The sequence below is a fragment of the Macrotis lagotis genome, chromosome 6 (genome assembly GCF_037893015.1).
Source record: "Macrotis lagotis isolate mMagLag1 chromosome 6, bilby.v1.9.chrom.fasta, whole genome shotgun sequence".
Taxonomy (NCBI): Eukaryota; Metazoa; Chordata; class Mammalia; order Peramelemorphia; family Peramelidae; genus Macrotis; species Macrotis lagotis.
The window spans coordinates 14,032,480-14,058,839 of record NC_133663.1 but is presented as its reverse complement, the minus strand read 5'-3'; the positions used below and the strand labels follow the sequence as shown (position 1 = coordinate 14,058,839).

Below are 26,360 nucleotides of genomic sequence, written 5' to 3'. Positions count from 1 at the left end.
TGCCCAAGGAAAATGCACCTGTTAATAAAATTGACAGCAATGTCACAGGTTATTTTTGTTTTATTCTATAAAATCTAAGTGGATAAGCAGGCTGATATTAAAAGATTAAATAAAATAATAGACATCAAACACTTTGCACCAGATGTGGTAGAACATGCTTGTAATCCTTGGTGTTAGAGAGGTAGAGGCTGGCAGGTCACCTGGGCTCAGGTGTCCTGGGTTAAGGTGGCTAGGTTGATCAGGTGTCTACATGACCAGTACCAATATGGTCAGTCCTGAGAGCTGGGGCCTTCAGGGTGCCTAATGGAGCAAGTCAAACTTCCATGTTGATCGGCATTGGGAGGGAGCCCCTTCTTAGCCCTGCTTCCAGCCTGGGGAAGAAAGAGGGTGAGAACCAGTCTCTAAATGGTCTCTTCACCAGTAAAGGATAGCCAGAGAGCTCAAAACAGCAGTGGTGTGAGCTTCCCTGATGGATGGGACCTGAGTTTAAATCCCAATTATGAATGACAATATTCTATTCAAAAAAAATACAAATTGTGGAGATAGTCAATTCCTTGATCCTCTTTCCATCTATCCATCCCACTCATTCTTGCCTCTGTCTCTGCTCTCCCCCGCCACCGTATCTCCTCCACACATTGACCTTTCCACTCCTTCTTCTACTTCCTCCAAGGTCCATCTCAGGAACAGCAGCAGCTCACATTTTTGTACAGGGCTTCAAAGTTGAAAAAGTACTTTGCTTATAACCCTGGCAAGGAGATAATGTAAACATTTACCCTATTTTATAGGAACCTCCTGACCAGAAGTGACGTGGCTTCATCAGTTCCATCACTCATAAGCGGTGACGCCAGGATTAGGATCCAGATGTCTTTGTTTCAACTCTGACTCCCATTAACCAGGCCATATAAACAAAACCTTCTTTATTAATCTCCTCTGGACCATCCAGAGCACATTGATTATTTCTTCTCTGATCACCAGCAATGTTTATCATTTGACAAATGATAAATATTAGCAATTGGTCACACCATGAACTACCTTGTATTATTATTTAAATCATCAAGCATGTCTTTTGATATCATAAAGTATAAAAAAGCAGACCACCATGGACAACTCCACAACTCCTTCTGAACATCCTCCCTCGCTTTGGCTTAGGAAATCTCCTTTTGTTAAACACAGCCCCTTGAGTGTCTCATTTCATTCCAATTCGAACCTGATCTGCCTGGACACTGACTTCTCACCCTTGGCCTGAAAGACTGTCCATTTCCCTTGCTCTGGCCTAGTCTTCATCCCTTTGCAGTCTTGTTCCTGAAGATTTTATGCTATCTTCCACTTTAAGATTCTTTGACCCCTTATCCATCCCTTTCCAAATCCCTATCCTATTACCACTCCTATTCACCTACTCCATTCCTTTCTGTATGCATTGAACAAAACTACCTCTAGGGGTGGCTAGGTGGTGCAGTGCACCAGCCCTGGAGTCACAAGTATCTGAATTCAAATCTGGTCTCTTATACTTAATAATCACCTAGCTATGTGGCCTTGGGCAAGTCACTTAACCCCACTGCCTTGCAAAAACCTAAAAAAAAAAAAAAAACTACCTCTATTCTGATTGGATCCACAACAAATTTATGTTATCTAACCCCAACTGGGAGGTCGCTGATGCTCTATGCACTTTTGACCCTTTCCCTGATCAACTCCTTAGTATATTTCCCATCTTTTCCATTTTAAATCAATTGAACAAGTGATTAGGCACCTAAAAAGGGTCAGGCCCAAGTTAGGCAGTGATAATAAGTTCATTGGGAATACAAGTACAAAGAATAAAACAATCCCACCATGCAATGTTCTTCCAGACACCTACACCATCAATTCTTCCCTCAAAGCAAGGGGGCCTCAACTCATCTTTTCCACTAATAAACTAGGTCATCCACCAATGTTTCTCTCCAATTTCATATCTCCAATTTCCTCTATTTTATCTCTCATTCTTTCCTCCCTTGAGATTCTGATGAATTAAAATGATTTTCCCATAACAGAGGTTGAAATTAAGAGAAGAAATATATTAGTTTTCTATCCAAGGAATGATAACATGGTAGAACAGAAAGAATAGGAGGCTCAAAATTTAAAGCTCCAATACTTCTTAATTCTATCAATCAATTCCTTAAGGTTTAGCTAATTCACAATTTGCCTCAGTGGAAGGAATTTCAACAATTGGAGATCTTAACACATATGAAAGGCAATAAGAACACTGACAACAGTACTCCACCAGGTCTAATCAGATTGGATTCCAATCCAAGACCCTTTTGGATCATGGCCAACCAGCTAATAGACATAATTTAGATTCAATCTTAAAGATTAATCTCGGGATTATAAAGGTACATAAAATTTTAGGGGCAAATAATAGAAGCATTCTCCTAAATCCCAAGTTCAATAATAGAAAGTATATTATATTGATTTCTGCAGCGTTGTCCCAGTTCAGACAAATCTTTCTGAATCTGAAGGGGCTTCCCAATACCTGGGAGCTAGAAGGGGAGAGAGGACTATAGATAACAAGCTCCTCAGTCTAAAATTAGAAGAGAATAGTGATAACTCATGCCCCGAGGCCAAAATGGCAAGCTACAAGAATACTTATACCTCTCCAAAGAGTAAATTCTATTGGGCAGCCCATTTCCATTCACCATTAAGGAGAATCTACACAGAGCTTTTCCTGATCCTATAATCTCACTACTAGAACCATCCTCAGAGGTCATTTAAGTCTTTACTTCAAACAACAGGAGAATCTTCCCTCTACATAAAATATCCAACAATTGGGCATCTAGTTTTACTCTTGAAGAGCCCCCCCCACTTCCACTTTTGTATGATTTTTGGTCCTGCTGTTGGGAAATTTTTATATATGTCAAGTTTCAAATTATGCCCTTTTTTGTTACTTCTGCCCACTGCTTCTAATTCTGTCCATTGGGGAGGAGGGGCAAGAATAAATTAATTCCTCTTTCATGACAGCCATCACATGTCCCTTTCCCAAATCACAGGAAACCCCCCCCCCCCATTCCTCCATTAGAAGGTATGCAGAGGGCTTCACAGAAATGACACATCTAAAATCTGGGACAAATTAAGCGGGATTTCAAAACATGCCTGTCTTCTCTTCAATTACCACAAATCTGTGGCTCTAGAGGACAGCCTTAGAACTTTCTTCTTACCAATTCTACCCCCACCCCATCCCCCAACTCTGGGACAAAGCATTCCAATGGGGCATGAAATAACTTGATTATGTGGCTTCAATGACTAAGTTGCCGGGCTTGTCACTCACTGGCATTTATTAAGTCCTCACAGTGAACAGAGGACTTTGAAGAAATACTTAAAGAGAGAAAGAACACATCTTGAAGTCTTATCTAGTTAACTACTGATGAAAAAATGCAAGCCTAGCTCAAGTCTCCAGACAGAAAACTCCTGGTTTTGTTTTGCTTTGTTTTGAAATCACTGGGCAGTTTTTTGCTGCCATCATCCATAAATCCATAAATCTTGGCTGGGATCTTGATCCCTGTCTTTTCCTTCCCCTTCTCCAGGGTAACTCTCCTGACTACAGTGTCTTCTTCGATACGTCTCACACCCAACCAACTCTGCACACCTGTTGGGGATCCAGGACTACAATGAACAATTTCAACATTTTTTATCTTATGGGTGATTATAAGTATCATTTTGTTATTTGTTTCAATTCAACAATGATTAAAAAAAGAAACCAGGATTTTTAGATATCTCTAAGGTCTATTTCCAAGTGTTCCAAGGAACATTTTACCTATTGTATGGTTCTGGCAAACCTTTGCTGTGGTCCTTCCAGTTCCTAAGAAGATTAAATCCTACTCCCTCAGACTTAATTCACCTCTCTGGCTTTAGGTAGAAAACACTGTCCTCATCTGAACTGGGACACCTGAACTCATTTGACTTGTGACATAGAAGCTCTCCTGACCTGTACTAGTGTTGCTCTCACATCTAAGGCCTTTGACTAAGGGATTCTACTGCTAGATATCTACAGCCACCCGATCCCCCAAGTAAGTCAATAAGAAAAAGAATAAACCCATAGATACAAAACTACTTCTTGTGGTAGCAACAAACTGAAAAGGAAAAGTGGCTACCAGGTCACTCCCCTAAACGATAAATGCCAGTGGCTCTGTTTCTGCCAGAAAATCCTCTGCTTGTCCTTTAAAGTTCTTCAGGACCAAGTTCCTTCCTACCTATCCAATCTTCTCAATCCCTTCCATGTGACACCAGCAAACCAGTGACACTAGCACCTTCTTGGTATTATTTGAACCAGAAGATCCATCTTAGGCATCTCCTAGGCTATCCCCTACACTCTGGATGCCCTCCCTTCTTATTCTCCCCTCCACATCCCTTCACACCCATCCCATCCCAACCCAGCCTACCTATCTTCTCCAAGAGCCTTCTCTAGTCCCCACGAGAAATTGCTCCATTTTATCCAGTGTGTATTTGTACAAAATTGTTCTCATGTCAACCGCCACGTAAGCTCTTTGAGAGTAGGGACTTTTGGGAGGAGGGGGTTTGTTTCCTCAAATCTTAGCACAGTGTCTGGCACAAAAATGCAAATTAACTGACTGGATAACTAAGCAAAATATGCAACAGAATCCTAATGCAATGTTTCTGTAAGATAAGAAATGAATCTCATGAAAACTGAGAAATATGTCAAGACAGATGAACTGATTTCAAGGGCAATAAGAACCACCAGGAAAGTGATCTACACAATATCTACAGAAAGGTAACTAAAAAGAAGGATAGCAAAACAAGTGAAACCAAATACTGTGAGGTTATAATGAGCAAACTTAGAACCACCGACTAGATATGGAAAGCACTTTGATCCTACTGTTTTTCAGAGGTGGTGGACTATGTGTGTTGACACTGCAAGTAATATCAAATAATTTTGATGTATTTAGTTTATGGGTTCTCCCTCACATTTTTTATCCTATGGTACCAGGGATTATTTTCTGGGACAGAAAACATGGAAAGCTATATTGGAATATACATATAGGCAAACATGATATTAATAGCATGTTTTAATCGCTTTAAATTCAATTGTCAAGATGTGTCTATAGTCTAAAACTCATTTTTCAATATATAAGTATGCTTACAAAAGATTTCCCCTTTGTCAGATCTTCTTTCTTTCCCATTCCTGGATCCCCCTAAAGCTATCCAAAGGTGGACCATATACCTTTATAAATGAGATTGAAAGCTCAGGAGTTTGGTTTCCTGATTGATAGCTTAGCCTAAGATCATTGATTCTTCATGAGAAAGAGCGTGAAGGCATTTCATACAATTTAGCATTTTACAGATGTGTAAACTGAGACATAGGGAAATTAAATGACTTTCCCAAAGTTATGTAAGTAGTTTGTGGTAAAGCCTGGGATTCAAATCCAGATCTGAGATCATCTGAATCCAAACCTCACACAATTAACACTGAACCACTTCCCTGGGGAAGAAAGGGTCCTTTTAAGCACTGGTGGAACAGGGTCAAACCACCTTAAATAATGGTCCCTGATTAAAGAACACAGAACCTTCTGGTGAATAGCAAACCTGCACACGCAAAATAGAAGAGCACCCCAGCCCCTCCCCCAGCACCGACAAAGTCCATAGTTGGTTTCCACAGCCCAAGGAAATCAGAAGACATGGGCAATAAGGAAACAATCGCAGACAAAGGAGGCTCTGTGTTGAACATTTAAACACATTATGTTGTATAACATCTATAAAGGACTTCAAGTTACTCCTTTTCAAAAGCTCCTTTGGCTTTTTGTTATCTACTGATAAAACAAATCCCATCACTGAGAGGTGACAAGGTATTTGCAAAACAATGATAAGATGTTCTAGGAAAATATGAAAACTAGCTCAGAGAACACACACACAGACATACACCTATTCACACTCACACACTGACTCACAATCACAAATACAACATGTTCTTTTCAATTGAGATTATTTTCGATCCTAAATACCACAGAAGAGCTACGTAGGATATGTATATCCTAAATACACACACACTATATATTCACCATGAGAAATACTCTAAATCCTACCATCTTAAATCAACTTATTCTAGCAAATCCTAATTTCTTTCATCAGAAAGTTACAAAGCCCCATATTAAAAGTTCAGCTCACTGCCCACAGACTCCTAAGAAATATTTTCTACTGTGAAAAACAGGTTATTTATCCCTAAGGTGATTGGCTCATTGACAAATGAAACACACAAATGCAGAGATGCATAATTTCCACATTCCATATTTCTTCATTGGGGAGATCAATACTCACCGCAGAAAGCTGGCTCCACGTGGACCTCAGTGGTTTGTAGTGAATTACGATTTTTTCATCTGGTTTTTGCTCTTTAGGCTCTGAATCTTCATCAGAGTCAATATCGAGAGCTTTTTCTTTGTAGTTCTGATACAACACGGCATTTTCTACAATAAGAACAAGCCATGAGCTTGTGATTAATTACCCCCAAACTGTATACTATTTACAAATACAAGCAGGAGAATAGAGTAGAAGCCAGGAGGATTGGGTTCAATTCTTCTCTCTGATACAGATACAAAGGTGACCCTGGGCAATTTATTTAATCTCTCAATGTTCAAGACAGCTCTCTAGGACTGTAAATTGAGGAGGATGTCCATCTGTACCAATGGAGTGAGTTGGGGGGGAGTTTCTTCATATCATTGAAATGGTCAGTTCAGTTAATTCCCCCATTTGTTTCCAAAGGAGCTCTAGACATCTCCCTGATTCATGAGCTCACCTAGTCTTTGACCAAGAATGGTGGACCGACCCAACAGATAGTCATCCAATGTTAACATGAGATTCCCAAGGAGGGTGAAGCCACTTTCTTACAAGTTCATTTCACTTTGAAAAATCATTATTAGAGTATCTGGGGGCGGTTAGGTGGTACAGCGGATAAAGCACCGGCCCTGGAGTCAGGGGTACCTGAGTTCAAATCCGGCCTCAGACACTTAATAATTACCTAGCTGTGTGGCCTTAGGCAAGCCACTTAACCCCATTTACCTAGCAAAAAAAAAAAAAAAGAGTTATTTCCTTACATTAAGCTTAAAATTGATGTTTTGTATTTCCACCTCTCATTCCAACACTGAGCTCTAGGTCTAAGCAGGTTTAGGTGCAATTCCCCTTCCAGGCAAAAACCCATTAAACCCCTAAAGACAGTTAAGATGTCTTCTCTTCTCCTCCTCACTAATAATCCAGGTCCTGAATTATTCTTTATATGTCACAAACTGGGGACTTGAAGCTCTGGTTACACTATCCAGTTCATCAACATCTTCTGAGAATGTGGCACATGAGCCAAATATGATATTTTGGGTGACAAAAAGGGACAAAAGTTAGAAGACCATCAGCTTCTGATTCCTGGTTACTATACATCTCTTATTGAAGTATAGGATCATGTTAACTTTCTTTCATTCATTCTTTTAAGCAATGTTAAGTCTCAAAGGAATGTATATCCTTTATAATTAAGAGAAAAATAGACATTAACATGGAATTCAAGTGGAATACAAAAATCTCCCTTTTTATCTAAATGTTTTCCTAACTTAGAAGGAAAAAAAAAGAGACCTTTTTTTGCCCACTACAGAATTAGATTTCATTGATGAAGCAGATTTGTCCTTGCTAAAACATATTGTTTCATTTCCTTTTCTCCACCCATGAGGGACCATCAATTCTATATAACATCTGTTTTTATGTGAATTGATTCACATCCTTTACACTCTTTCCCGACTATTATTATAATTGGTTTTTCCTTTGCAGAATTCCTCTAAGTGTTTAATGTTACACATCACATAAATTGGCACTTTATTCTATGATATTTTGCATCTTTTTAGCTCAATTCAAGTCCATTTGAAATTTATTAAACACCTATTATGGGCAGACACTAGAGATACAAACAATGACATCAAATTACCAGTGAAGAATTCATATATGCAGATCAATAAGTCTAAACTATATGTAAAGTAACTTCAAAAGGACAAGACAATGATAATTGTGGGATAAGCAAAGAAAATCAGGGAGGGCTTCCCAGAGGAGATGACCCCTAAGGCCCCTTTGATTCCTGAGAAAGAGGTAGCTAACAAGATTGACTGGAGCAGAGGGCTCACGGTGGAAAATGTAAAGAAAACAGACTAGAAAGTCAGATGGGTGGGGTAGCTGGGGGTGGGGGGGGGACTCAACTGCTAGTCCAAGAACTTTGTATGGAACTCAAGTAACTGAAAATTTTTGAGTGAGATAGAAAGGGGTGGGGAATGGAGTAGCAAATGGCATAGTACTCAGCTGGTATTTGAAGCATATCAAGGAGATAGAAATCTGGTTTCAGAGTCAGAGGAATGTAGGTTTAAGTCCCAGGGCTGATAGCTGCTGTCTCTATGGCTCTGGGCAGGTCACTTGACCCTTAAGTAAACCTCAGGGGACATAGGCAGTTCTTTAAGACCACCTCTGGCAAAGGAGGTGCTGTCTGCATAGGTGGAGGGAGACTGCTTACTCTGGATGTATGATATCAAGGAAACTTCTCTCCTAATCAAGAGCGGGGATTCAAGTCTAAAACAATGCTGGAGCCAGAGTAGACGAATATATGCATTAACTATGAACTGGGATTAATCATGGAATTTAAAATACTAGGAAACTGGAGAAGTCTGAGCATTAGAAACATCCCTTTTCTGTTTCATATAAAGAAGAAATCCTTCTGTTTCCATTGACCAGATTTGGGTCAAGGCCAAGACTCCATACCAGAGTAATAACTCATATTTATATACTGCTTCAAAGTTGGCAAATTGGGTTTCCCCACAAACCTTATGGGATTTTTACAGCTAGAGTCTTCATCCCCATTTTTCTCTTGGCCCTCCCACATAAAACCCTCCAGGATGTCCTGGAAGGATGGGGATGAAACAGAAGCCAAGGGATTATCAGCAATGATAGGAGATGGGAATAGATGGACACCCAGAAGCAGCTCTTTGAAAGTGAGTTGGTTGCAAGGAGTGCCAAAGGCTGATTCCAATCCTCTAAAAAAACTAAAGGCTTTTCAACCCTTGAGGAAGATATTCTCAGAGGTTTGCTGAGGGCTGCAACTGGAGGGTAGTGGGAAGTTTTCTAGAAACAGGAGACTAGACTCTTGTCCTGGATCTGCCAGGATCTCAGCCATAATGCTAAGGCTCTTGGGGCCTCTACCCTCAACCCATAAAGCAGGAAGGCTGTGATGAGATGACTTCCGAGCTTCTTTCCAGACCTAAGGTTCTGTAAAATCCATTGAAATACACAGATCACCTCCATAAAACCTTATGAAGCAATGGAAAGAACACCAGCCGAGGAGTGAGAAGAGCTGCCTTGGAATCTAGGCTCCAGTCCTCCCGGGCTACACATCCTGGAGCCAGTCACTCAGCCCTCTGGATGTTAAATAAGTCAATACTTCAAGGACTGGTGGTTCTGTAATCCTGCGCTCGGTCTCCTACCACAGACCCTAACTCTTCTTTGACTTAGATAATCATGATAATGATGACGACGATGATGGTGCTTTTACAAAGATGAGCCAATTTTATCTCCAAAGCAACCTTGGGAGGCAGGTACTGGTATTATTATCTCTCTTTAGAGTTGGGAAACTGAGGTGGAGAGAGGTTAAGGAACCCAGCACAGGGTCACAGGCTAGTAAGTATCTGAGGTCTGGTTTGATTTCAGCCCTTCCTTGATCCAACATTATCCACTGACACAGTTTATTTAGTTTATTAGCTATATATTTAGTTGGTCTACAAAAGTGGAAAAATCCATCACTGAGATGAGCTTCTTCAAAAGCCAGCCCAGTCTGTGTCCTTCCAGCTTCGTAATAGCACCTTGTACATAGGCACCACTGGCAGAGTCTCTCAGAACTCTCAATTTAGGTCAGAGAGGATGGAAGAGTTGGATTATCATTAAGAGCATAAAAATGATTCAAAGATACAGGACATTTCCCTCAGCACATGCTTTCTTAAAAACAAAAAAAAAAAAATCAGTTTTCAAAAACTAAAACATGGCTAAAAGTAATACCAAATTTGTCACTTATAATAATAGTGTGTGTCCTTCCTTTTTGAAGAAGAGCACAATATCAGGAAGGTGACACCACGACAAACATATGAATTGGATTTGAATTGGGAGGGGGGGGCTGTGCTAAGTCTCCAGCCTCACTTTCTCTCTAGAGTCATCTGGGGCCAGTGGAAAGATAGGAATCAAGACAACTGGATGCAAGGCAGTCAGGGTTAAGTGGTTTGCCCAAGGTCACACAATTAGTAAATGTCAGAGACTGGATTGGAACTCCTGTCCTCCTGATTTCAAGGCCAGTACTCTGTCCACTGTGCCATCTAGCTGTCATTTAAAGTCACCTTTTGGGAGAAAAAAAAATCACCACCCCTTTCACATCTTATCAATTTGGATTTTATAAGCTGGCTGTGTTGAGATGAGGATATGCCTGTGATCAATGGAAAGAACAGCACCTAAAGGTGAGAAGATCCTGTGTAGCCTTGGACAAATCACACAAATCCCTGGTCCTTATAAAATGGAGAGTTATTTAGATAGTTTCTGAATTCCCCTCCATGTCTAGCTCTATGATATGCTGAGCCAATTACAGAAAGTCACTGGGCCTCAGTTTCCCTATCTGTAAAAATGAAGGGATAGGACCAGAGGTCTGCAGTCATTTCCCACTTTCTGATAACTTTTTTTTAAATTAGAAAATCTTTTAACAATTCAATGCTGCTATGAAGTCTGAGTATGTACCAATCTCCATGAGCAGAATTTCCTCACTGATCATCTTTTGAAATCACAAATCTGATTTTAAATAAAAGAATGAAGATCAGAGACACGTTCTCCATGCTGACACCAGCCTCTCCTCTTAGGCAGTAGCTGTCATTCCTCCAACAATTTTTCTTTCTTTCTTTCTCTTTCTTTTTTGAGATGCCATAGAAACAGTGTCAAATCCCCAAACTATAGAAAAAGTATTCATTGTCTCATACAAAATTCCATTTTTCCAAGTTATAGCATTTTAAATGAGAGCTGATATTAAAATGGGGGAAAATAATGTCTGCGGACAATGCACATTTTCAAAGAACATTTTTTTCCAAACTGAAATGAGAGATGCAATTAGGAAATTTTGGTAGAATAAATATCCTACTATCAACAGAAATGAAGCACAGATGAAATCTTAGGCCCATTTAAATTAAGATTCAAAGAACCCATAGAGTCACAAGCTCCTCAGTTTTCAAATGAGGAATCAGAGACCCATATAGGGAAAGTGACCCGTCCAAGTTCACACAAAGAATAAGTATCAGAACTACAATGTTTAAACCTGGACCCTCTGGATCTAATCAAGTGTTCCATCTGATGGCATCATAATGTTTCCTCATACACATTATTTGTGGCTTTATTTGATACAAACTTTGAAATCCATAATATAGTAATAAAAATGCTCTGAGCATTTTTTAAAAAATCAATTTTGTTTGTTTCTTTGGTTGAAATCACTGTCTTCCAGATGTTTATATTCTGTAATTTTTCTTACATTTCTTGTCATTTTATTTTCATATCAAAACAACAGAAAGGAAACTAGACTATCTGGAAAAGTGAATGCTTACCTTCCCCATCAAACGTTCCTTGTCCTTTCAGCATTTTCTTCTAGGAAATAAGAAAAGTAGAAAGAAAGCAAACCACATATGAGCAAGACTGACCAAGGACAACTCTTCAAAATATATAGACTACTGTCTTTAAAAAATTCTGAACAAATCTCTAAGAGGAAGCCATGCATGTGGATGGACCCTAAAAATAGTGAGGACAAAGGTCCATCCTATAAAGTAGCAACGACTTCCACATTCTGACCTCGAAACATCACAATATAATGCTGAACCAAACCTTTTTCTGCTATCAAAGTGTAAAAAAGAAATTTAAATCACAAAATGTTTTTGTAAGCTCCTTTCGGCAAGACCACAACCCTTTAAAATAAAACAGACTCATGTGCATTGAATATATGACAATCATAGAGGAGTTACAGCTCACTGATTAATCAAGAAAAGATGTGCCTGCCAAAACTATTAGCTTGTATTCAAGATAAAATAACATTTCTGACCTATTGGACAGATTGTCTCAACTCTAGAGAAAGTAGATTTATTCACTTACCTAATTTCCTTTCTCTCTTCTTTCCCTTTTCCTTCCTTTTCTCTTTTGTTCCTCCTCTCCCTCTCTCCCTCCTTTCTCTTTTCTCAGTTTCCTTCCTTTCATTTCTTCCCTCCCTCTTTCCCTTCTTTCCTTCTCTCCCTTCCTCTCTCCAATTCCTTTGTCCCTCCCTTCTCTCTCTTTCCTCGATTCCTTCCTTCCACCAAGATAGCAGACTTGGCAACATTTACTGACATTTAAATAGATGGCTGACATTAAAATGGGCTTTAAATCTTGTGGAGCACCTTACCTCCATTACCTCATTTAATTCTTATAACAACCCTGGGTGGGAAGGCATTACAGGTTTTATAATTCCTGTTTCATAGATGAGGAAAATTGAGGATCTGAGTTAAATATCTTACTAGGGTCCCACAGAAAGGAGTCAGAAATTCAACGAAATCCATGGAAAAGTCAACGAAAACCCAACAAACATGGCAACAGTCCAGTGAAAACATTTGGGATCCTTGGAGAGACTAGAATTGTCTTTACATTTTACTTGGGGGCAATGAAGTGAGTAATTTCTGAATGATGGTTACACAATTCAATAATTAAAAAGATACAAAAAGCAGGTGATCATTCTGCATTTGAATTAGCATTCAATGTTAGAATGTGAAGTCTCCTTGGCCACTGGGACCAAGTCAGGAAAATTTATTATAGTTGAAGTGATTAAGCCCAGCCCAACTTTCTGATGGCCAGTGGCAAATAGTTCTGGCCAATGAGGCCTCATGAAGCTGTTATTTGATGCCAAAGAATGAATGAAAAATGAAAGAGTGCCTGCCCTCAGAGTTTTGGCACAAAGAAAGAGGCAGTAACTTGATGGGTGGGATGGGGAGAGGAGATCAGGAAATATCTTTTATAGGAAGCGATACTTCAGCTGAGCTTGGGAGGAGCCTAGGCATTCTAGGAGGCAGAGGGAAGGACAAGGTATTTCACAGTCTATGTCCTCTGGAGCTCCAGATCTCCAATTAGCAGATATTCTTGCATCTCAGACTTGATTCTTCCATATTCCTTCATCTGGCAGGGCTAGTCCCTGCCCTCACTTTCACCCCTCCCCCCACCCTGCTTCTCCTTAGCCACTGACACCTTGCCAAATCTCAACTCAATTAATCCTATGCCCTTTTCTCTTAGCTTTCTTCAGGACTCCACCTTTTCTGCAGGAGATCTTTCCCGTCCCTCCAGTGGTGACTACCTTCCCCTCTAAGAGAAACTGTCTCCTAGGTATCACGTGGATAACTTTAGAGTTACAAGGGTCCCAAACAGAAGGGAAGCACTTGGAGAAGAGGGCCAGTTTGCCACGCTATGTCTAACCTTTAACACGATGCCTAATAAGCATTTATTAAGCACCAACCAAGTCCCACTCAGTATCCTAGGAACAGAAAAATAGAGAAGACAGAAAAAGGAAACAGAGTCACAGAAATGAATAAAAATAACTACAAAGTAAATGGAGACCAGCTTGCCACACTATCTCTAACCTTTAACACAATGCCTAGTAAGCATTTATTAAGCACCAAATAAATCCCACTCAGTACCCTAGGGACAGAAAAATAGAGAAGACGGAAAAAGGAAACAGAGTCACAGAAATGAATAAAAATAAATGCAAAGTAAATGGGGGAAGGTCACCAAGAAAAGTGTTGGGTAGCGTGTATGGTTTAAGCTGAGCTCCGAAGGAAACTGAGGTCAGAGGAGAGTCTCACATTGTGACTAGCTAAGGAAAGAAAGATAGGAAGAGAACCTTAGTGTAAGGAATTTCAGGAAAGCCAGTTTAGAAGCAGCTAGGACCAAGTTGAGAAGAGTTTAAAATGCCAAATATATTTCCCTAAAGATAACAGGGAGCCATCAGAATTCATTGGAGGGAGGAGGGTGCAGCTACCTAGCTGTGTGACCTTGGGCAAGTCACAAAAAACCCCCAAAAAACAAAGAAAAAAAACTTCTCAGCTGTGTGATCTCAGGTGGTGCCAGTCAAGGCTGAAGTGATTAGAAAGTTGTGTGGTTGAAGAGGTGGGGGTGGAGGCTGGAGTGAGGGGGAGGATGGAGATGGGGGTGGGGATGAAGGGGGGTGCAATAGAGGTGGACATGGAAATGGGGTGGGGGTGGAGATGGAGACAGAAATATGGGGTGGGGGAGGCAATGGAGAAGGGGAAGCAATGGAGAAGGGGGGGGGGGGGAGGGGGAGGCAATGGAGAAAGGGGGAGGGGAGGGCGAGAGGAAGCTGGGGTGGGGGAGGGATGGGGGTGCGAGCATGGGAGTGGATTCGGGCTGCAAAAGCAGCGCTCGTCCCGTCCCCCCCGAGTGCCAGACTCCTCGGCCCCCCCCCCCCCGCCGGTCCTGACCTTGATCCTCCCCAAACTGGAGCTTTTCTCCTTGTCCTCCAGGACCACCTTGAGGACGGGCTGCGACATGCGGTTTTTCTTCTTGGAGTTGGCGCCGTCGAGGTCCAGGCCGCTGCCCACGGCCCGGCGGTAGGAGGTGGACCTCAGGCCCCTGCGCAGGGCGCCCGGGCTGTCCGAGTCGCTCTGGGCCTCCCCGTCGCCGTCACTGTGCGGGCCCGGCGGGGCGCCCACGGGCTCCAGCAGGCTGCGCACCCTCGGCGCCCCGGGGGGCGGCTGGCCCTGGGCCGCGGGGGCTCTGCTGCTCTTGGTGGGCGAGGCCAAGGCCTTGGGGATGATCTGCTGCGTGCCCACCTTGAGGGCGGCCGCGCTGTGGGTGCTCAGCACCACCCCGGCGCTGTCCGGGGAGGGCGGCGGCCGCGGCGCGGGCCCTGGGGGCTCCGGGGGCGGCCTCCGGGGCCCCGGCGAGCGTTTCCAGGGCGCCCGGCTGGGGGCGGGGGACGGGCCGAGGGCACGGCCCGGGCTGGCGTCCAGGGGCCCCGGGGCCCGCGCCGGCCCGGGCGGGAGGGAGGCGGGGGGCGTCGTCGGGGGGCGCCCCGCGTCGGGCTCCGCGGGCGCCCCGGGGCCCGGGTAGCTCAGCGAGGGGTTGCCCAGCGTCCGATGGCCCCGGGGCCGCGGGGTCAGCGCCCGGAACTGCAGGGGCCCCGGGGGCTCGCCGTTGGCCAGGACCCCCGCGGGCGGGCAGGGCAGCGGGGGGCTCCGCGGGGGGCCCCTGCGGTCCGGGGACGGCGGCGGGGAAGGGGAGGCCGAAGACAGGCTGCCCGGGTGGGCGGCCGGGGGCGCCCCGCGCTCGTCCAGCGGGAAGTCGGTGATGAGCAGCCCCGAGGGGCTCTGGTACGACTGCGGCCGGGGCTTGCTGCGGGCCAGGCGCGGGGGCTGCGGCGTGGAGCGCCTCCTCCACAGCGGGGGCGCCGGGCGCCTCGGGAAGCCCACCCCGCTCTCGCCGCCGCCGTCCATGGCGGACCCCCGGGGGCGCCCCGAAGGAGCGGGGCCCCGGGGCGCAGCCGGCTCCGGCCCGGGAGGGAGCGCCCCGCACCCCCTCCCCTGGACGCACCCCCCTCCGGACACACCCCCTTACCCCCCCCCCAGAGGCTCCAGGCACCCAGGCCGGGCGCCGACCGCCCAGTCCCGCGGGAAAGTCTCCGGAGCGCGGGGGCCCCCAGCCCAGGGCCGACCCTCCCGCCCCCGCCCCTCGGGGAGCCCTCCGCGGGAGCGATCGCACCTACCCTCCGCGCAGAGGCTCCGGAGCCCGGGAGCCGGGTGGGTGGCCCGGGCCGGACTGCAGCCGGGCGGGGGCGGAGGCGGAGAGGACGCGGCGGGAGCCAGGGCCGCCCCCCGCCCCGGGACCGGCCCCCGGGCCGCCCCCCGCCCGGCCCCGGCCCCTCCCCGGGCCTCCGGCCCCGCCCCGGGACCAGCCCCCGGCCCCGCCTCTCCCCAGGCCGTCCCGGCCCCGCCCTGCCCCGGGCCGCCCCCTCCCGGCCCCGCCCTGCCCCGGGCCGCCCCCCCCCCCCCGTCCGGCCCCGGCCCCTCCCCGGGCCTCCGGCCCCGCCCCGGGACCAGCCCCCGGCCCCGCCCCTCCCCAGGCCGCCCCCCCCCCCCGCCCCGCCCCTCCCCAGGCCGCCCCGCCCCGGGCCTCCGGCCTCGCCCCGGCCCCGCCCCTCCCCAGGCCCCGCCCCGCCCCTCCCCAGCCCGGCCCCGCCCCGGGCCTCCGGCCCCGCCCCGGCCCCGCCCCGCCCCTCCCCAGGCCGCCCCTTCGCCCGCCCCGGCCCGGTCCAGCCCGGCCCGGGAGGGGCGACCACTCCACACCACGGCGGGGGCAGGGGGGGGCTGGGTGTGGCCCTGTCGGGGCGGGGCCCGCTGCGCCCCCAGGCTGCCTCCAGAGCCCCCAAAGGAGGGCCCGAGCGGGCGGGACGGGGTGGGGGCGAGGAGGCAGGGCAGGGGGAGGCGGGCCGCCCCTCCTGGGCCCATCTCTCCTCGGACTTGCCCTTGGAAGCGCAGGGGCAGAGCTGGAGGGGCCCCCGAGGCCCCGCCCTGAGATCCCAGAGGACGGGCACGGAGGGGGCTGCAGGGGCGGGGGTGTGTGTGTGTGTGTAGACGTGTGTGTGTGTAGCCTCTGTGTATGCATGTGTGTATACATGTGTGCAGTTGTGACAAGTTACCCCCCGGAAGAGCATGTCTATGTTTACACGTGTGCGTGTGAGCAGAAGAGTGTGTGAGCCATGGGGGGGGCAGTGTCCAGGCTTGTGGCCGGGGGGGGGGGGGGGCGGGGGGGCGAGGGGCGGTTGGGACGGCGGAGTTTTACTAAAATCCCCAAGAAAGCTTTGCACCATCCGGGGACTAAAGGGCTGCCCTTGGCTGCCCTGCTCCCGCCAGGAGAAAGGAAGCCTCTCCAGGGCCCCTGGGGAGTGGGGGGCCTCCCCGACGCCCAACCTGGGTTCTGGGGGGGGGGCTCCTTGTGCCTTCCCACCTGCATTGCAGCATGATTGGGCGATCACTGGAGGAATCACAGCCCCATGAATGGCGCGGATTGTAAATCCTGGGGGCCCCTCCCCGGGCGACCAAAGCGCGCCAGGACATTGGGCCGCATGAGGAAAAGCCGAGCTGAAGGGCAGGGCCCTGGGGGGTCTAGGTCTGGGGAAAACTGAGACGGAGAGCAGGGTGGAAAGACTCCCAGGGAAGGGCCACAAGCTTCATCTCCACACCCCCCACCCCCTCAGCCCGTCAGGGACTCTCCTGCTTTCCAGAAACTCTTACACCTAGCTGCCCCCTTCTGTTCGCGGACCTCAGGAACCTCCTTCGACCTTGCCTTACTTTTGCTGCTTGCTATGCTTGACTCTGTGCTCTCCCTTCCCCAGTGAATCTTCCCGACACGTGGCACCCCCAGCTAAGGCAGGTCAGGGGTTGGGCCCCTCTCAACTCTGGGATCAGATGCCACCTCCTCTTTTTAGTATTTCAGTTCCTTGTGACTTGGCTTGCGTCCTTATGAATTCTTGCCATTCATCTCTACCCCAATTATCTCCCTGCTGTTCCTTTGGTAAGATTATAAGCTACTCCATTTGTGGCGGCAGGCTCTGGGCCTGTCTTCATGGGCCACCACTGATGAAGAAACACGTCAAGAGAGGCGGAATAACTTGCCCAGGGTCACCCAGGTAGGAGGTAGCAGAGGTTACCCAGTTCTTTGGCCTTCAACACATGCATTCCTTCCATGAGCCCACATTCTCCCTTCCAACCCACTGCCCTGTCCTTCACCTCCCCATCCGTTTGCAAACACTGGCAGGTGATGTGTGCAATGTGTGGAAGGTAGAGTTAGACTTTGCAGAACATGGCCAAAGATTGTCACAAATGCTTCATTCCAGAGAATTCTCCTTTTATTGTGGAAGAAGTATATAAGATCAAAAGACCACTTAGCATTGTTTCACTCCCTGGAAAATGGGGGGGGGGGGGAGAGAATAGTTAAGATTAGGCATCAATAGTTAGACATGAATGAGAAAGAGCATAACTAGGTAGTAACATATTTCTCTGAAAATAATACCAAAACTGACATCAATTTTTGTTCCGAAAGATGCATTAGGGCTTATTTTTAGGGAATGTAAGTTTTTTATGTATAATAATCTATATTAATCATGTACAAAAAATCTACATTTACTTCAATACGGTCATGTCATCCTCTCCAAACTCCGGATTCTGACGTGAATTTCTTGTGACTCCGTTTTCCTTAGAACCACTGGACCCAATCTCTTGTGCCCAGGAATAGAACTCTCCTTCAATGATCCCTTCTTGTCCAGGTAGTCTGCACGTATAGGACATTGGCAAAATAACGGTCTGTGATCTTATCCCACAAATTCTTCGGGCAAGTCACAGCCTCTTGCAGGCTCAGCTTCACAAGGTTTCCACACTGATTTCTCTCTATTCTATTTTTTTTTTTAGGTTTTTGCAAGGCAAATGGAGTTGACTTGCCCAAGGCCACACAGCTAGGGAATTATTAAGTGTCTGAGACCGGATTTGAACCCAGGTACTCCCGACTCCAGGGCTGGTGCTCTGTCCACTGCGCCACCTAGCCACCCCTCTATTCTATTTTCAATGTAGTCGTTGATTTCCAGTGGCAAATGGTCCTTGAATGGCTTATTTATTGCTATATCAAGCTTTTGGAGATAGGCAGTCATTCCTGTGGGAATCATTGTTGCTCTATTCTCTCTGCCAGGAAGATCTTCGTGCCCTTGGCATGGTGGGTGCTGGCTGAATCCCAGACTAGCAGACTTCTTTGGCCACCTCACAAGCATTGGCAGCATTTAAATGGATCCACTTCCTCAATACTACTTGTGTAAACTAGATTTTTTTCAGTTTCAGAAACATAAATGGGGCGGCTAGGTGGCGCAGTGGACAGAGCACCAGCCCTGGAGTCGGGAGTACCTGGGTTCAAATCCGGTCTCAGACACTTAATAATTCCCTAGCTGTGTGGCCTTGGGCAAGCCACTTAAACCCATAGCCTCACAAAAACCTAAAATAAATAAATAAATAAATAAATACATGCATACATACATACATACATAAATAAATACTGAAATACATGCAATCTTAACTTGATGATTAGAGATGGGGCTTCATTTCTATCAAATGAGCCATTCGACAATAAGTTTCAAGTTCCTCTGTGTGTGTGTGTGTGTGTGTGTTTACTTCCATTGGGAATTTACAAATACTTAATTACAATTTATATTATCATTTATTTTATATTATTATTATTATACTTATTAAGTATTAATGACAATAATAATATTTATTATTAAATTTTTAAATTATATTTATTATACTTATTAAGTATTAATGTTGATAATAATGTTCATGTTTTTTATTAAAATTTATATATTATTTTATAAACTATTAAATATACTGTTATAATTCTATTTTTATTCTATAAGTATAATACTATTAAATATACTGTTATTTTATAATTCAATACATTCTTTGTGTGTTGCAGTGGATGTGCTAAATGGGTCCATCTGGCTGATGATCTTAACTGAGGTTCATGTCGGGAGTGGGGTTCATAGTACAAGCATCTTGAAAAAAATCATGCTGGGGCTTATACAGTATCTATTCATCAGAGATAGAAAGAGGGTCAGTGTTGTTACCAGTGAAAATCAGAGGCAAACAGATCTTAATGCTTAGCGCTCCCTAATCTTACAGGGGTGTTCATCAAGTGGAAAACTGTAACTAAATGAGGACACACAAGTATGATGGAATATTGTTATGCTGAAAGAAGCTGCGTCGGGTCATACAGTGGATAAACAAGTTCTAGGCCTGGCCTCAGGAAGACCTGCATCAGACACATTAGCTGTGTGACCTTGGGTAAGTCACTTCATCCTGTTTGCCTCAGTTTCTCATCTGTAAAATCATCTGGAGAAGGAAAGGGCAATTCACCCCAGTATCTTTGCCAAGAACACCTACTAACTTAGCAACATGAAGAGTTGAACCTGGCTGAAAAGAACAAAATAACAAATCAGCATCTTGCTGGGAAAGAGAGAGAGAATAAAGGAAATCCTTTCAGAGACCCTTGGAAGGACTTGTATGAACAAATGCAGGTAAAATGAGTAGAAACATGACTTACATAATAACAAAATTATAAAAATAAAACAAGCAACTTCAAAAGTTTTAGGAATTTTGATCAATGCAATAACTAGCTGTGATTCCCAAGGACTAATGATGAAAACTATTTTACCTCCAGGCAGAGAAGCATGTATTCAGGGTGCAGTCTGCATAGATGTTTTTGGACAGGACCAAGGTAGGGATTTATTTTGTTTGACTCCAGATTTGTTACAAGGACTTGTTTCTTTTCTTTTAATCTTAGAGGGGATTAGAGAAAAAAAATCAATTTGTATTCATTGAAAAAGTAAAGTGTAATTTAAAAAATTACCAAGCTGAAGCACTCTAGCTATAGGAATAACATAAAATGGATGTCACTGGAGTAGAACCAACACTGAAATGCCAGTGAGAAGGTTCCTGCTTTGTTCCTTTGGTTTGTGAATGTTCTGGGTGCATGCCACTTTTTCCACAATAGGAATGCAATAAAAGTTTGTGGAATTGTATTGAATAAAATTGGGGTTCGAAAGCTTAACAAACTAACCATCTGGTCTTCCAAGAGATGACTGAATAGCAAGAAAGAGTCACATCACAATGAAGCACCACTCTAGGGAATTAGTTTATGTTATTATCGTTATCATTATCATTATCATGATTGTTGTTTGTACTTCAAGAAGAGTTGTATAAATTACTGAGCCATCACATCTGTAGGTCACTATTTTCTTAGACTAGTTACAGCCCTTTACCAGGCAGTCCAATTGTTATTCAGAGGAGTTGATATGTTTATTGGACTTTAGGATTTGTGAGGCACCTTGCAAACATTACCTTATTTGAACCTCACAGCAATCCTGTGAGGTGGGTTCCACTGGCATTCTCATCTCCCCTCCTGCAGAGAACACGGAGGTGCAGAGGATTGGCTACACCACAGTCATACCGCTAATATGGTGGGAACTGAATTCAGGCTTTCCTACTTCAGGTTGAGCCCTCTATCCCAACCCCACCAGGCTTCTCCCTTGGAGACACACAATGCTTGCACCAGAAGTCATTCTTGAAGCCATAACAACTTAGAATTAGGAGGACTCTTCCACATCATCTAATCCACTCTCTTCAGGGATAGGGAGCGTCTCAGTTTTCTCATCTGTAAAATGGGAATAATCCAATGCTATCTTTTATACCTCCACCACAGATTTGGTTTGAAGCTCAAATGAGGTGATCTCTGCAAAGTATTTTGCAAACCTCAAAGCACTCAAGGCATTGATGATGGCTGTAAATATGGGAGAAGTTGAGACTTACCCACCCTGGGGCAAACAGAGAGAAAAAGCAATGTCAGTGGAGCCTGGGTATTCTAGTGCTCCATCCAGGGTGCCATATAGCCTGCATGTCTACATCTGCCAAATAATGGAGTTGGACCAAACAATCCCTGAGGTCCTTTCAAGTTCTAAAATTCTAAGAGTCAGTGAATGTCACATGAGTGGAAGGTTCTCTTAAATATCCTGACTTTGGGATCTAAGAATCCCAGCACTATGGAGAACCTTGTCCTTCATTTTTTATTTTAGTTTTATGTATTTAGGACAATTGACGTACCCAAGGCCACACAACTAGGCAATTATCAAGTGTCTGAGGCCGGGTTTGAACTCAGGTCCTCCTGACTCCAGGGCGGGTGCTCTATCCACTGCGCCACCTAGCCACCCCTTTGTCCTTCATCTTGAAAGAAAACCAATGGCATCATGAAGTGATTAAGTGAGGCAGATCTGCAAAAAGTCATCAGTTTCACTCCCTTTTTCAGAATCATCACAGTTCAGTGACAGGACAAAAGTCAGGAAGACTGATGACACAGTGAATAACATTGGTGTCTTCTATGTCTGATCAGACCCTTAACTCCACAGTTCCTGCTTCAGCTGTCTTCATGACTGGTGGAGCAAATTGTTGCAGAACCTAAAATGTAAAACCTAGAGAAGCTCAGAAAAAGGATTGTACATAGAAGGGTACAGTGTAGGGAAAAGTGTTCCAATGATTTTTTTTTGGATTGTTCTGAAAAAAAAAATGATCAGTAAATGAGACAGCAAGGGGCGTCTAGGTGGCGCAGTGGATAGAGCACCCGCCCTGGAGTCAGGAGGACCTGAGTTCAAATCTGACCTCAGACACTTGATAATTACATAGCTGTGTGGCCTTGGGCAAGCCACTTAACCCCATTGCCTTGCAAATAAATAAATAAATAAATAAAACCCCCAAAATAAAAAATAAATTGGACAACATGGAGTTATGGCTAAAGAGCTAGTCTTCTATATAAAATGGTTCAAGTTAGATCTCTCACTCATACAGACTGTTTGACCTTGGACACATCACTGAATTTCTAATTGTATCCCATCAAATCTAAGACTATTTGCAGGGAGCCTACTCATCTGCACTGATAATATAGGTTATGCTTGCCTTCCTCAAAGGGGGGAAAATAGTTTTAGAAGCACTGAACATTGGAAACTTACAAAATCTTATGAAGTTTTAGGTCTATCTATTATTTAGCAGATGGGGAAACTGAGTCTGAGGAAGGTTAAATGACTTGACAGTGGTTATTGAGCTAGCAAATATCAGGATGTAATTTAAACCCAGATCTTCCTGACTCCAGGTCCAAAATTCTAGGCACATCCTCATGAACCTCAACAGCTTTTATCTTCTTCCTTAACTACTGTGCAGAAAAACCTAATTGGATCTGCATTGAACAAAAGGTAAAAAATCTATGGACTTCTATCTCCTGTTTCAGAGAAATGAACAAATAATTTACTGATGATCTGGCATTAGTGACTAGTTAATGGTTTTTACTAGTAATCAAAAAGAAATTCTCTTAGATAGTCTCAGGTTTCTAGACAAATCAGAAATTAGTGCCATAGAATATAATCCTCATTTGCACCTTCAAGTTTTCTTCTGTACAAATCAAATGGATTTAATCCATTAATAACAATATATAAAGTTGTTTGGAAGGCTCTTTGTTTTCCTTTTAAACTCTGAAAAAAATAACAATTTGTTATTTCTTTTAAGTCTCAGTCCAGTTTGTATATGCTTTTATAGATAACAAAACAGATTGTGATGGGAAGAGACGTTAAGTGAATTGACCAAGGTCATATTGCCAGGAAGTATTAGAGGAGAGATTTGCAGTTGATGCTTTCTCCATGTCTCTTGTCTACTACTTTCCTCTTTGCTTCCCCCATATGAGATATGAAACATACAGATTTTCTTCATCAGAATAGTCAGGGATCCCTTGGTTTTGTGTGTGTGTGTTTGTGTGTCCATCTAGCCAATCTTGAATTTGACTGAAATTTGCCACAAATTTTTCCCTCCCAAAGGGCAATTAAATTAAGAATACAGATTTGCTCCCATGAATTTGAGCTAACTCCCAAGCGAGATTACCCGATACAGGAGAAACACTTCAGAAAATGCTTTCTCGGGTTGAGAACGGACACCTAGCAACCATTTCAGCATGTACAAGATTCAATAACAGGCTAAAAAAAAAAGCGAAGGTCTGAAAGCTAGTACGATGTTGGAGCAGGCATCGCCACAGCCACTGAATGAATGATGAGAACATTGTTCTCAGGAAAAAGACTCAAGAGATTCTGGGAGTTGTTTAAGTGACTTGAACGCTGTCAGAAAGGAAGAAAGAAAGAAAAATACAAAACTCTTTTCAAACTGCCTTGGAAAGGAGCAGTAAAAAACCTCCAGTGTTGAAATTGTTTGTATAGAAATATGGATCACAGGAGACTAATTTCAACTTAATTACTTGGGGTCAAAATTCTTTGGATGGGTCCCCCATCAACAAGAGAATCTGGCTCAGTGCGTTTAAATTGTTGACGTCTTTGTTTCAAAATGACTTACTAAAATAATGAATCAACTGTACTTTAAAGCAAAAACTCATTGAGTGGTTGGGGAGGGTGGTGGTGGTTGTTTGCTCCATGTTGTCTTTCCAGCTGACCGTTTAGTTTGTTGTATAAAAACTTCTCAATTAAAATAAATTTTTGTTTATTATGATGTAAAATAGCATTTATACTAGATTATGATATGAATTGCCAATTACGTTAACATTAATAACATCTTTTGGCCAAAAGCGTAGTAAGGTCTTCAACCTTCTAAGAGATCATATTTCTTCCATGCATGTCTATAAAAACTCACAAACTGAAGATTTATAGGGAGCTTTTAAAATGGCAAAAGAAATCAATCTTTTTTTCCTAATGAAGAAGAATAACATATTCATTTCTAAACAAATATTACTACTTATTACCTAGATATAGACAATGATGTCATCAGAAGATTTTCTGTGACCACAGTGAATCCATTAAACCTCCCTGGGATGTGGAATGATATTATATCACCCCACTACAGCTGGCAATACTGAAAAGTCATCTGATCACTCAAAGATTAAAACAAAAATGAGCCAATCATTCATTCATTCTTTCATTGACTGTTTCTATCAACCTCTCTTCAGATCATCTAAGACAAGTACAGAGTGACTGTGTGCAATCAGTTGGGGGGGCTAAGCCAGACATATAGAAGAGTTAAGAAATATTAAAAGGCAAGTTATGGACAATGGGATGAAGTGAAGATTTCACTAATGAGATGGAACTTGGCTACTGAAGGAAAGAATTGTTTGGAGAATCAGGACTTGGACTTATTTTATTTCACACTAGGTGGTAGAATCACAAGCGTTGTCTAAGAAGGTTAAATGAGACAGATTTAGTCATAGTGAAGAAAAAATTTTTAGCAGTGCCTTTCCAAGGTGGGATGGCCCATCTGGGTTTGTGTGGAGGTGGGGGGTTCTGTTGGACTGGAGATCTTTAGTCAGAGGCCATGTTATCTTTATGTTTTAGTGGGAATTCTTTTGGTGTCTGAGTTGAATGAGGTGACCACTAAAGTCTCCTCCAACTCTGAAATTCTGTGACTTCAGATCTGTGAAAGGAAATGGGGTGGGGGGCTGTACAGAGGTCAGGACAACTTACAAAAGATCTAGTGGTTTATTCTGATGTGAGGAAAGGGTTCACATGGGATCTTGGAAATAAGATGGTGGTGGGGGGAAAAGGTTGGAATTGGATTGTTAAGGTCCTTAGCATCCAGGTGATTTGAGATTTTTGAAAAGGAGACTACGGATGGTGTGCAAAGAGTAGAGACATGAAGATAGTGATTAAGAGAATTGTTCTGGTAGTGGTGCCGATTAAAGTGGATTAAAGAGGGGGAAGATGAGCCAAAGAGAGCAGTTAGAAAGGTAATTCCCTGTTATAATTATTAGCTTATTTTAAGCCTAGGGATCATTATAATGGTTCCTACCTCTTCAGCCTGGTGGAATTTATTTTAGCTGAAATGTTCTGAAATCTGTCAAAATTGCCTTTAGCACTAAAACAGAAAATTCTGAACCTCTTGACAGAGGTTGGGCTCTCTGCCTACCCTTCCCCTTATAGCTATCTTTGGTAAACCTGGTCTCTTTGTGGTTAAAGCAAAATACATTAGAGAGTACCCCTAGGGGGAGGCAGAAAGGGCAGAACTGACTGAGTTTGCTGATTATTATTGCGGGCATACAGCTGGAGCATATGTAATGCCAGGTGTCTGGGCTCAATTTTTTGCAGAGATGAGATACAGGTGAGGCACATCTCTGCCTCCTCTGCATCCCCTCCCCATCATGGGCCAGTTTCTCACACTATGGCTTAGTTTGATTCAAGGAGGTATCTTGACTATTCCCTTCAGTTTTTGATTTCATCAAATGGGCGGCTACATGGTACAGTGGACAGAGCACTGGCATTGGAGTCAGGAAGAATGGGAGTTCAAATCCAGCCTCAGACCCTTGGCTCTTACTAGCTGTGTGTCCTTGGGTAAGTCACTTAACACTGATTGCCTCGTATCCAGGGCCACCTTCAGATGATTTCAGAGGAGAAAGTGAGGCTGGGGACTTAGCACAGTAGCTCCTCTGTCAAATCCAATTCACAAGCTTGTCATGGTATCAGCTCCCTGACATCATGTTTTTCTTCAAGAATTTAAGACAGGGGGAAAAAAAACCTCATCTCATCAAGACAAAATGTTACAGCCTCAGACACTTAATAATGACCTAGCTGTGTGACCTTGGGCAAGTCACTTAACCCCATTGCCTTGCAGAAACCAAAAATTAAAAAAAAAGACAAAATGTTACTTTAATCATAGATCCTATGAAGAAGCAGAGATGCTAAGTAAATTAAA

General features: G+C 44.2%; 1 protein-coding gene and 2 long non-coding RNA genes across 8 annotated transcripts in view; 2 read left to right on the top strand and 1 right to left on the bottom strand.

Moving 5' to 3' along the window:
• The window catches only part of ARHGEF26 (Rho guanine nucleotide exchange factor 26), a 132,256-nt gene extending 116,671 nt beyond the window's left edge, over positions 1–15,585 (bottom strand). For all 3 annotated transcript variants that reach the window (XR_012469297.1, XM_074190784.1, XM_074190783.1), the window contains exons 1-3: positions 14,523–15,585; positions 11,619–11,658; positions 6,298–6,443 (exon numbers count right to left, since the gene is read on the bottom strand). Coding sequence is in view for 2 of the 3 variants with exons in the window: in XM_074190784.1 (XP_074046885.1) it covers positions 6,298–6,443; positions 11,619–11,658; positions 14,523–15,536 (1,200 nt within the window). In the remaining variant the exon portion in view is untranslated. The remainder of the gene's footprint in view (positions 1–6,297; positions 6,444–11,618; positions 11,659–14,522) is intronic.
• Positions 8,226–14,980, top strand: LOC141490649 (uncharacterized). Its single transcript, XR_012469298.1, has 3 exons — positions 8,226–9,587; positions 13,321–13,410; positions 14,565–14,980. It is a non-coding gene; the product is annotated as an uncharacterized LOC141490649 (long non-coding RNA).
• Positions 15,586–16,861: 1,276 nt separating the features above from the next.
• On the top strand, positions 16,862–24,147 carry LOC141491579 (uncharacterized). 4 transcript variants are annotated; one of them, XR_012469650.1, is made up of 6 exons: positions 16,862–17,728; positions 18,299–18,364; positions 19,761–19,922; positions 20,299–20,355; positions 22,791–22,876; positions 23,492–24,147. It is a non-coding gene; the product is annotated as an uncharacterized LOC141491579 (long non-coding RNA). The 4 variants fall into 4 exon arrangements; XR_012469649.1 differs by having other exon boundaries at positions 22,777–22,876; XR_012469651.1 differs by having other exon boundaries at positions 18,299–18,465; positions 22,777–22,876.
• The last annotated feature ends 2,213 nt before the right edge of the window (positions 24,148–26,360 follow it).